Raw genomic sequence first — 12337 nt, forward strand, 5'->3', positions numbered from 1 at the left:
GGCACAGCAGGGGTCACGGGCCTGAAAAAACTGTCAATCGTTGACTGACGCAAGGACCGACGATTCTGGCGATTGATGATGCGCTGCCGGAAAGCACACACTTCCTCCACGAGTCCCAAGGGCTCCATCTCCCTGTCGCAGTCCGGATGTTCCAGGTAGTCTAGGACGAACTCTAGATGTTCCCGGAGTGCGCTCAGCTTGGGGATGGCTGGAGTAGTGTCCTGCTGAGAGGAGTCCGCATCATCATCGCCTTCGTCGTCGGAATCTTCAAGTTCGGGACTGACACCAGCAACCGAAGACACAATCTCGATATCAGACAACGTCTGATACCCAGGATCGCCCTCGTCGTCGTCCAACCACTCACGAACATCATCCACATCAACATCGTCGCCATGTGTACGTAGCCGTGCATGGAAGTCATCCACGTCAAACCCTAGAAAATCGTACTCCACATCTGTTCCGAGAAGCAGACGAGACCAACCATTTTCAAGAGTTTTCACAGGGACTTCCTTCCATGCACTAGCCCAGTTGTACAGCGCAGACTTGATGTTGTAGCGGCGAAGGTTTTCCAAAGTCCGCTTGCCTCGAGTGTCACGTCCTTCCCTGCGCTCGTCCTTGTCCTCGAGAACAACCATCACCTCGTCCAGGAACTTCCGACGGTACAGGCGCTTTGTTGCCACGATCACTCCTTGGTCCACGGGTTAAATGAGAGCAGTCGTATTAGGTGGCAGAAACATGCACCTAATACGGCCATTCTCAGCAACCAAGTCCTTGTTGCACGGGTGGGCAGGTGCATTGTCGAGGAGAAGGAGAGCCTTTACCTGGTCGCGAAGGATTCCCAGTGTCTTCGTCTGGTACTGGATGACCTCCTTGACGAAGTGACGGTGAAACCAGTCTTTGAAAATCACAGCTGTGAACCATGCTTTCAAAGAATGGTACCATACGACAGGAAGGACATCCATCACCCCACGAAGGCACCGAGGCTGCTTTGCACGGCCAGCAACAACGGGCTTAAGCCGGTGCATGCCGTTAGCACTGGCACAACACAAAGCAGATATCCGTTCCTTAGAAAGCTTGCGGCCAGGTACACGCTTCTCCGTCTCATCGGCTAGAGTGTTCGTTGGCACCGAGCAATAGAATAGGCCAGTTTCGTCTGCGTTATAGACTTGACCGAGAGTGAGGCCCTCCCTGTCAATCAAGCCTTTCACCTTGTGCCGAAACTCGTCAACTCCATCCTCGTTAGCGTCCAATGCTTCGCCATGTGCTTTACGGTTAGTAAGGCCATGTCGCAACTTGAACGCGAAGAGCCAACCCTCGGATGCCTTGAAGTCTAGGGCGTCGTGAAGCCATGCAAACTTCTCAGCAGCAGCCTTCAGCTCCGTTCCACGTACCATCACATCAGCTGCACGTTGCTGTCGGTACCAAATCAACGTGGATCGGTCGATTTCTCCAAACTTGGGGGTAAACATAACCTTCCTTTCCACGCTGCGTTTGCTTCTCGATGAGAAGTCAGCCGTGTACTGCATGAGTTTGTCTCGGGAACATTTGATATCGAACAAAGTCGACCGGGCCAGGTTAAACTCGCGGAGAATGCATGAAGAAGACCAACCCGCATCAACTTTCTCCAATATCTCCCTCTTCTTTTCCAGAGTCAACACCACTCTCTTCCTTTTCTCAGGTGGCGGGGCCATCATCACACACACTAAGAGGAGGGCAGAGAGCAGCAGGAGGCCTTGCAGCAAGTACGGCACCACCACAAAAGCGAGCACGTGGGCAGCCATTGCGAAGAGCGTAGGTCCAGTCGCGGTGAGAGACAGGCGGGAAGTGGGGAGGATGCAGCGGCGCTCTATCGGACGTCGGAGGAATGACGAACCAAAACAATGCTCTCACGCGGCGCAAGCGGCAAGTTCAAATTACGGACGGCAAAAAATCGATTTTTTTTTTTTTTTTTTTTTTTTTAATTTTTTTGGGTTTTCGGACCATTTTGGGAATGTTTGATCCCAGGATGATAAGGTTCGGTTAGTGGGGATGTTCGGTTATTGGACGTCCGGATATTAGAGTGATTACTGTATATTTTTATTACGAGATCAGATTATACGGCATATTTCACGGGGAAATAAACAGCGAAAATTAGCGAACGAGTGCACGTGAGGTGTTGTCAGGTGATAATTAGCCAATTCCAGGTGTATGGCCCTATCATTTACCTTATTTCTTTCTTGTGTATATTATTTGGTATAAGAATAGGGCATAGGGCTTATTTCAATGGATGAAATCAGTGGAAACTTCCAGGGAAGATTTACTTAGCATAGCACGGCCAGGCAGGCGAGAGGAGAGGGTAATGGAGGGGAGGTAGGGAGGGGAGTCAAGAACGGGGAGAAATGGCTAAATTGTCAACAATGGATGGGAGTACAGATGAGATTAGGAGTGCTGACTAGTACTGGATATTGGCAGTATTGATAGATTATACAAGCCACCACTTGAAAGCCCGGGCGAATTCAAAATAACACAGAATCACAAAAGTGACGCCCTGCGGTATGATCCCTTGCTCCCAAGCGTCACAAAAGTGACGCCCTGCGGTTAAGGCACTCCAGCCAAACTGAGCCCGTGTAGGTTTATATCCAAGGGATGGTTGGGGTTTATTGCTCACATAACGCTACTCATGGATGAATGAATCTGGTCACTCTCATCTTAAATGTCAGGACCAACTTGCCCAGCCCTAGGCACCTAAGCTCCTCATGGGACAACACAGAATTAGATGATGTATGTATGTATGTGCATAAAATATACATATATCTGCTAACTTTTGACTAAAAACTGCCACTGATCATCATCATCCCTGGTGCTTCACTCTCTCCTAGCCATGAAAGAAGTGCTAAGGCTAGTCTGCCCTTACATATTTCACCTAATTTTTCTGTGTTCCCCTGAATGTTGGGATGGTCACTGGATAGTAAGAAAGAAGCATAACAGAGAAATTGTACATACTTCTGGAAGATGGGGTCTCGGGACATAAAAGAGTGTACAGTGTGCTATCAGTCTCATCAGCACTAATTTAAATTTTCATTGTGATAACTCCAATCATTTTATTCCTCCTACCACCATATAATTATATTCATTACTGGATGGACCTGTTATAAAGAATGGATTAGAGAGGATTGCATTTACGGTATTTACCACTCACTTGATGTAGGGCTGCCTACTTCTTCCTTCCCCTTTCTCATTCTATCTCCTCTCTCCCTACTTCTCCATTTCCTTCCTGTCATTTTTTATTACCTTTTCTCCACTTCAGGTGGCTTTACACTGGGTGACAGCCTAATGGTTTCACGTAACTCAGGAAACCCCTTACAATGCTGAGTAGTAACCATACAACCAACTCACGGGGTAAAATGGAACCTGCTAAGTTTGTGGCGAGGCACTCTCAGCTGCAGGGCAACACTTGTTCACTGCACAGGATGGTCCTGCAGGGATGGCTACTTACCTGCAGTTGATGAGCCTGCCTGACCAGACAGACTGGGGTTGAATAATAACAGCAACAACAAAAACAATAACAAAAGCAGCAACAACAATAACCTAATTTCTCAGTCATTATTTTACCTGCACTCTCTCCCTTCTTGATATACAGTACTGTACTGGGCCATATTCTAGAGGCCTCTTCTATTTGTGAGGATCTGTTTCAGATCACATATCACACCACAGATCCACAGTCAGACGATATTCTATTTGGCCCACTAAATCCAGATCCTGGGATCTGTCAGCCATGACTCAGCAAGAGTCCATGATCTGCTGTGAACCCACCTCTAGAGGAACGTTGAACTGGATCATCAACAATCATTCTTGTGGCTCCTACAAAAATTATTTTTACTTTACTGGCCACTATGACCTCCTATTATTTATACAATGGTGTCAGGTGAAGATATAGCAAGGACTCAAATATGGCTTAATTAGATCAGTGGTAGTTTGATAAAAATGTGGTGACTGTGAAACATGATCAGGTGATCGGGGCAATACAACTGCATGGGAATGCCATTACACAAAGGGTAAACTTTCAGAACTACAACCAACTACAGTATCAGACAATGAAATTAATAAGCTCATTACTTAATTTAAGCAATTATGAACACTTTCTCTTCTGTACGCATCTGTTGCAAATGCTTTTCATAATGTATGTACTAAATAAGGTGGGGGGGGGGGAGTGTCTCTAGCTCCATCTCCACCTTCTATTTCATCTACTGTAGGTTAGAATATACAGTACTAACCCAACAATGGATTCATCTTTCAATGTAATATTGGTCAATAGTGGTCACAGTTATGTATTATAGCTATTCCCCTCTGGTGGTATACTTCAAGGATGTGGGACCACCAATTATTTAAAAGAAAAAAAGTTGATTCAAGAACTTCATGAATGTACAGAAGTGCATTTTCAGTACAAGGAGATTCTGTCACTAAACTAGAAAATGAGATTTTTATAGGGGATGATGGAACCCTCTTACACCACATGATGATGGCATCACAACTTATAAATGCCGAAACCAGCAAGTTATGATTAGGTTAGGTTAGATTATGGAAAATTAGGTTAGGTTAGAATTAACTTGGTTAGGTAATGTTAAGTTCAATTTGGGATAAATTAAGTTACAAAATTGTTTAGCGTAGTGTTACTAAAGTAAGTTAACCCCTTAAGTCCTAATTGCATCAACTGATGCGATTTGAGTTTTATGCCAAAATGCCTAATCGCATCAATTGAACGCAGCCTGTAAAAAACTGCGGAGCGCTTGCTCCACCCTGATTATGACGTACATGGCTTCAGGCCAATGAGAACTCGCCCCTGATGTGGCATGAGGGGGAATTGGACCAACCCGGGTGGTGGGGGGGCACCCCCCTCTCGGCCACCTCCATGCCACCCTCCACTCCACTCCCTCATGCCCTCCTTGTCCCCCATCACTCTCCCACCCCTCCACGCAACTGCATCTCTCCTCCCACAACAAGCTGCGTCCCTTCCCACCCTCTCTTGCCCCTCCTCCCTCCCTGCTAGCCTCGTCCCCCCCCCCAAACCCCACCCAATCTCTCCCTCCTTGTCCCTCACTACCCTTCCAACCACCAACAGGCCCCCAGAGTGTCAAGTCTGATGTACGTACCTGTTTCATATTTCTACTTCTTCCCAAATTTTTACACCTCACTCTGTTCATTTCTCACTTCATACCTACCAGTTTCTGTACGTATGTAATTGGAGAATGCTGTATGTTTTACTACATACAACGCATTCCCCCCCCCCCCACCTGCCCAGATTAGCACCTCTAAGTAGTGTCCGTCTGTGTTAGTTTTCGAAAGACTATGAGGCCTTGTAGGGCTACTCCCGGCACCTGTTCATCTCCCCACACATACAAACACACCTGTTTTCATGGCTGGTGTGATAAATTCCAATGAAATGGAGAGCTTCCACGAGAGAATTTGGTTGTTGCCAAAACTGTAATGATAAGTGTGATGAAGTGTAATGATAATGTGATAACTGTAATGGTGTGATAAATGCGTAACAAGAAGTTGGGACAGTAAAAAGAGAAATCGGAAACAAATTTTTGCTTTTTTTTTTTTCCTTTCTTATGCATGCATTTATAGCATTATTCAACTTTATTTTGATGTCCTTGATGGTTATAAACATTTATATGCATCTGTGTTAGTTGTGGAATGACTATAAGGCCTTGTAGGGCTACTCCTCACACCTGTTTTATCTCCCCACACCTACATACACGCCTGTTTTTATGGCTGGTATGACTAATCCCATTGAAATGGAGGGTTTCCACAAGAGAATTTGGTTGTTGCCAAAATTTTTCTCCTCATGTACCACGAAGGCCTTGAAGGCCTACTCCCCACACTAATTATCTCCCCACACCTACATACACACCTGTTTTCATGGTAGATGTTACAGAACACAATGACGTGCTTTCTTTTAATGCGAAAAACTGGTTATTTCCAACCCCTGTACCTATAGCCCTACTCTCCACAGGCTACTTTATCTCCCCACAGTCTAGTAATCTCCTCACACCTACATACACTTGTTTCCATGGTTGGTGTGACAAAACACTTTGAAATGACTTGTTTCAATAAGAAAAATAGGTAGTTATCAAAATTTTCATGTTTTCAATTGTTTTCAAGGGGTAACTATCATAAACTTTTTTTGAACTTTGATGGGCGATTGTGCAGTAACCATTAGGCCTGCGGGGGTACAGACTGCATTGTCAGGTGTGTAAATTCTTCCTCTTTTGCCAGAACACAGTCAATTTGCCTTTGGTGAAAGTCGCCAAAACACCCCCAAATTGCGGTTGTGGGAGGTACCCTGCCTGAAACAATTGCGGTCTTAGGGGGTTAAGTATCAGTAGGCTTGAATAAATGAAGTTATGATCATTCGGATTTAGTTTATATAAAGCAGCACTGATGAGGGAAGAACTGTACCAAAACGGTGCTCTAAGATGGCGTCCGTCTGTCTTCAGCCCCCAAAAAACTTGAAAATACACTATTATACTGTATATATATAATATATATATATATATATATATATATATATATATATATATATATATATATAATAAAACATAAAGGACTTCGGAAAAAATAAATAAAAAGATAAAAGGAAGTGGCAAAATACAGTGGTCTCATATCTTTTTGAAGATTACCCCTCCAATATTCCATGCACTCATATGTTACCTCACATCTGCCATAAAATTGACCTCATCATAAATCATTATAGATGCACAATTTTGGGGTCACTCACCGTCCACTCACTCAATGTAGTGCTGCACTCAGGTGCCTGCCCTTTCCTCTCTTCCTTCCTTCTTTCCTGCTTTCCTCCTCTGTCTTTCTTCCCTTCATTCTTTCCTTTTCCATCTGTTTATGGGTGATTATATACTGAGTAACAAACCAAATGGTTTCTTGTACATCAGGAAACCATTTACTACACTGAGTGGTAACCATATAACCAAATTATGGCACCTGGTGGTTTAGTGGGCAATGAAGGCACTCCCATCGGATTGAACCTATGCAAGTTTATACCCAAGGGGTGGTTGGGGTTTATTGCTCACATAATGCTACTCAGGGATGAGTGAGGCTGGTCACTCTCATCTTAAATCAGGACCAACTTGCCTAGCCCCAGGCTCCTATGCTCCTCATGGGACTACACAGGATTAGAGGATGATGATGATGATGATGATGATTTAACCCTTTTACTACTTATCGTGTGTAAAGTCGAACTAGGCAAATATTGCTAGTGGTTCCTTACTTGACTTTAATCCACAGCTTGGGAAACATTTTTGGACCACACTACTTAACACAACAGTCATCGAGGAGGTCTGAACAGGCGCTCATGCTCATCAGACTTTATGTGATGAGCCCCTCCCACGGCACCACGCCATGGGGCACTACCCTTGCTTCACCTCGGGATCCACCTTTAGAGCTAAGTTACGTACATAATACTATTACTGATGAACAGCAAACAACTATTCAACAATGTGATGTATGAAATAATGCGCCAGTTTGTCGCACAGCAAGAGAAAAGTGCATGTGTTTATGACCCTCACAATCTGCTGATTACCTCTGTGGCATACTTGGAGGTAATCTTACACTGAAATCAGGTTCAAGCAGCTCAGTAATAAGTGCAGGGCGGCAAATAACTTTTAATGGAATGCACAAAGATATGTGTGCATAAGTAGGCTGATAAATGAAAGCTATTAAAATTTGCTGTATCAAAATTCACATTTGCCTGGAGCCTCAGTTGCTGTCACCCATTGTTGCTACAGAAGAAGGCTGCACCCTATTCACCTCAAAATCTATCTTTATTGGTCAGTTACGTAGTATGTAACTGTTAGAGCAAGAGTCCTACAGTAATAAATGTGCAACTTAATGATATAATTACAATAATGACCTGCAGTAGCTGGTAAATTATTTTTTCAGTTTTATATTCCTGTTATACCACATATTCTTACATTCACATATTTTTGGAGTTTATATGATACCATACAAATATTATGTGTTTTTCATTACTGTCTAATATTTCCTGCAATTATTATATGCATTCTGTGACAAGAATTTGCAACACATTTCCAGTCACTATTGTATTTGATTTCTGTATTTTCACCAATGTTTTTATTATGCTTCCAGGTGTCAAAAACACAACAATTGTAAACATTTGATTTTTATGGAACTTTATAATTAACATTTGTACTTCTGGCAAACTCTGAATATCATTTAAACATGTTCGTAAAAAAAAAAAATCAGTAAGAAATAGTAAATTTTGAGCTTATTTACAGTTTCCAAGCATTTTTAGTGGTAGATATTGAAACTTCATGGTCAGGTCCATTTGGGAAATACAAAGAAAATATAAAACATGTACTGTACTTTCATTTTTTGGTGGAAAAATGGACCATCTCAGGAACCTAACGGAAATTGCGCGCAGTAGTCAAAAGGTGAACTAATCATCATCACCATTATCTGTGGCAAGTAGAGTCAAGCAAAGCTGTGGAAAAACATCACAGGTAAGATCAGCCTCATAACCAGCTGCTGTTATGATCCTTAACGGGTCATTCTGTTCTGTTATCACGAACTGGAGGGGCAAAATCTGGATTCAAATCTGAACCAGATCATGATCTACTCCATGATCTGTGAGTGCAAATAGATGAGGTTATAAGTGGCTTTGGATATCATGTAACACCACTTCCTTAGAGATATATTATGCATATTACACCTTGACACCCTCTAATTTTTTTAATGCAGATTATGTCAGTACTAAAATTATATTGCATAAACATCACAGAACAGAAGGTAAAGGTGGGTGCAAAACAAACGACCATGGGAAAGGTGTTTATGAACACTCCTATCCCATCCAAACTACAGCCCAATGTTCCACTCTTCTCTTTTACATTTCACAAACATTCCTCTTCGACAGTACCCTTAATCTCATTTTTTAAGGCTTTATTTAGGAATATATGTGTGCATTATTGGCTTATGTCCATACTACTCCATACCATGTCAACTACTTCATCCATTCAGCAATTTTCCATTTAACTTTTCAAACCTTCTCTTCCACTCTTCATTACAAGTTAAAGATGAATTAATACATATCAGAATACAGTATTTTCCATAAAGTTAAAATTAACCTAGGGGAAAATGGCAAATTAGCTGTACAGGTAGCCTTGGAACTTTAACAGGCAATTTTTCTATGTACAGTATTACTATTGATGTCAGCACACTAATACAGTATAAAAGGTAATTTATTAAAATTATTTTGTGTATAACTGTGTATCACACGTGGCAATGTAGTGGTTAGGACACAACAGTTGGAAAGACAGTCTTGCACAGGCTTCATTCCCTTAACCCGTACCATCCCAGGCATTTTTGCAATTTTATACCCGCCCAATCCCAGACACTTTTTCATGACATCCTGACGCTACAACAGACAGTGGCCAACTGATGTTACCCACCCACCCAGAACCAAACTCAGTGCTACAAGTGCTTCGGCACAGTGTTGCCAATACATTAAGGTACTCCTTAGCCAAAAATTAGCTAGACTGAAACAATCTGAGACGCTACAGGGCTCGAATTTTGCTGTCGGCACCATCATGTCGGTGGGATTAAGTGAGATTTTTTTTACTGTCGCCACCATGCCGACGGTGGAATTGTACGGGTTAAGACACAGTACCCGTAAATGGATTGTTTTCAATCATATAACGCCATCGTGGGAAAAAGACTGGTTTTATGGTAGCCTAGCCTTGGGCCCCTGCATCTCAAAAAGGGATTCGTAAGGGACTAGCCATTACCTTTACCTTGCAATCACTTTCATTCTAACCTTCCAAGTGGAGTTGGGCCGAGCCTTCTTGACAAAAGACTCCCACATGTGGCTGAAGGGCCCGTGGCCAAGGTCATGACAGAGACCCGCCAGCATGACACACAACACATCCTCATCTGTGATGTTTAGGTCTGGCTGTCTTGCCTGCAATGCTCGCACCAGCTGCCCAGCTAGATGGCAAACCCTGAAATTTACAGCAATGTACAGATATACAGTACTCAAGTCATAACATCACGATTAGCCCCTTCTGTACAAGAATGTAACATTTCTGCTACACGCACCTTTATATTCAATTGTGCGGGGAGGGGGTTAGTGATAGCCAATACCCTCTCTAGGCACAAAATGATCCACAGGTATACGTGGCGAATGATGAGAAGGGTGGGTGGTGAACTGACTGAACGGAAGGCAATGATTGATTATGTGTGTGTGGATGACAGAATGAGAAGGTATGTAAAGGATACAAGAGCATACAGAGGTTAAGGGAGTGGACTTCCTTACTACTACATGGTGGCGGTGAAAGTCAAGGTTCAAGTGCAATGGAGGAATAGGAGGAGGGAAGGACAGGAGGAGGTAGTCCATACAAGGATAAAGAAAGGTTGCAAGAGGTTGGAAACAAGGCAGAATATGAGAGAGTTGGATGAGCGATTAGGAACAAGTAAATATAATTTGAAGCTGATGGGGGAGATGGAAGGTGTGTGCATGATTTTCACAAAGCAAATCTATGCAGCATGTGAGATGGTACGTGGAGTGAAGAGAAGACAAAGGAGGATGCAAGCAACAACATGGTGGAATGGAGAGATGAGGCAAGCTGTAGCACAAAAGAAGAAAGCATATAGTGAGTGGACGGGAAGCAGAGGCATGGAGGAAGTTGAGAGATGTAGAGGGGAAGAGAGAGGTGAAAAGATTAATACTGTACAAGGGAGTAAGAAGAGTGGATGAGGATTTTGGAAAGAATTTGAGTGTAGAATGGAGGGAATGTAAGAAAATGTTCTGGAAGGAGGTGAAGAGAGTCAGACAGGGTGATAAAGAAGTTAGTAGGGAAGTGAAAGATAAAAATGGTAGATTGCTAGTGGAGAAAGGAGAAAAAGTAAGCAGATGGAGAGAACACTTTAAAAAAAACTGTTAAATATGGCTACACAATGAAAGTAATGTCAGTATACGTGGCTGGGGAATGGCTGGGAGGAGAGTGGTGAGAAGTGAGGAAGAGATCAATAAGATGGATGCAGTGAAGAAAGCCAAAATGGAGTGTGTGGTGAAATGATGAAGCATGAGAGAGAGATAGCAGTAGAACGGATATGGAGGAAGTGCAGATTGGCCTTGGAGGAAGGTAGAGTCCCAGAGGACTGGAAGTCAGGTATAATTATTCCCCTGTACAATGGAAAAGGGGGAAAAAGAAGTGTGTAGTAATCACAAGGGCATTTGTCTTCTTAGTGCAATAGGCAAAGTATATGGTAGGATATTTATTGAAAGAGTTAGGGAAATAATAAAGGAATTAGTCAGAGAAGAACAGGATTATTTTATGAAGGGAGGAGGTTGTGCAGATCAGATATTCAGTCTTAGGTCTTTTGTGGAAAAGTTACTAGAGAAAGAAAAAAAATTTGTATGCAGCCTTCATGGATTTACAGAAAGCATATGACAGAGTGGATAGACATGGAATGTTGAAAATACTATGAATATATGGAGTAAATGGGAAGTTGCTGAATGTCATGAAGAGTCTGTATGAGGATGCTATGGCTGCAGTGCATGTGGATAATGAACTGAGCGAATTTTTCTATCTGAATGTTGGACTGAAACTGGGATGTGTCATGTCTCCATGGTTGTTCAATCTGCATATGGATGAGGTTATAAAAAGAGATACAAGCTAGAGCAGAGGATGTTAGTGCTGCCCTAGTGAGAAAGGAGGAGCGGCCCTAATGACAGAGTACAGCATCTGGAAACTACCTGTACTGTTGTTTGCAGATGATACTGTATTGTTAAGTGAAGATGAAGGGGAACTGCAAGGCTTGGTGAATGAGTCTGGGAGAATGTGTAAAAAACAGAATCTAAAGGTGAATGCAGGTAAGAGTAAAGTTATGGTCTCTGAGAGAAATGAAGTCACTGAATTTACAGTTAGTCTGGATGGCAAAATTGAAAATGTGAGTGCATTTAAGTACTTGGGTACGGTGAAGAGTAAGGATGAAAGTCTGGAGGATGAAATGTTTGAAAGAGTACAACAAGGAGGAAAGGTTGCTGGTACTTTTAAAGCAGTGAAAAGAAACAGAGAAGTGAGCACGGAAGTAAAAAAGGCCGCTGCATGACAGCAAAGTATATATACACATACAAGTGCGCACAAATACTGTGCGTTAGTCTGCAAAAGCTGAAATAGGAAGTTCCTGGATCTCTTATAATCCCTCTTCAAAACATAACACATTATAAAAATCACCAAATTCATTGGGTTACTGTATCAAATCAATAGAAACGAATGGTAAAGGAAGAGGTGCTAAAGAACTTCCTAAACTAGATACATCACCA

General features: G+C 42.6%; 1 protein-coding gene across 1 annotated transcript in view; it reads right to left on the minus strand.

The window, feature by feature from the left end:
• Nucleotides 1-12337, minus strand: part of fal (SAM and HD domain containing deoxynucleoside triphosphate triphosphohydrolase falten) — a 97614-nt gene that overhangs the window by 50007 nt on the left and 35270 nt on the right. The window contains exon 5 of the mRNA XM_080280262.1: nucleotides 9827-10010. Within this exon, the coding sequence (XP_080136388.1) occupies nucleotides 9827-10010 (184 nt within the window). The remainder of the gene's footprint in view (nucleotides 1-9826; nucleotides 10011-12337) is intronic.

Source organism: Coenobita brevimanus, chromosome 84, assembly GCF_032717465.1.
Source record: "Coenobita brevimanus isolate Jiangsu-jjx chromosome 84, ASM3271746v2, whole genome shotgun sequence".
Classification (NCBI taxonomy): Eukaryota; Metazoa; Arthropoda; class Malacostraca; order Decapoda; family Coenobitidae; genus Coenobita; species Coenobita brevimanus.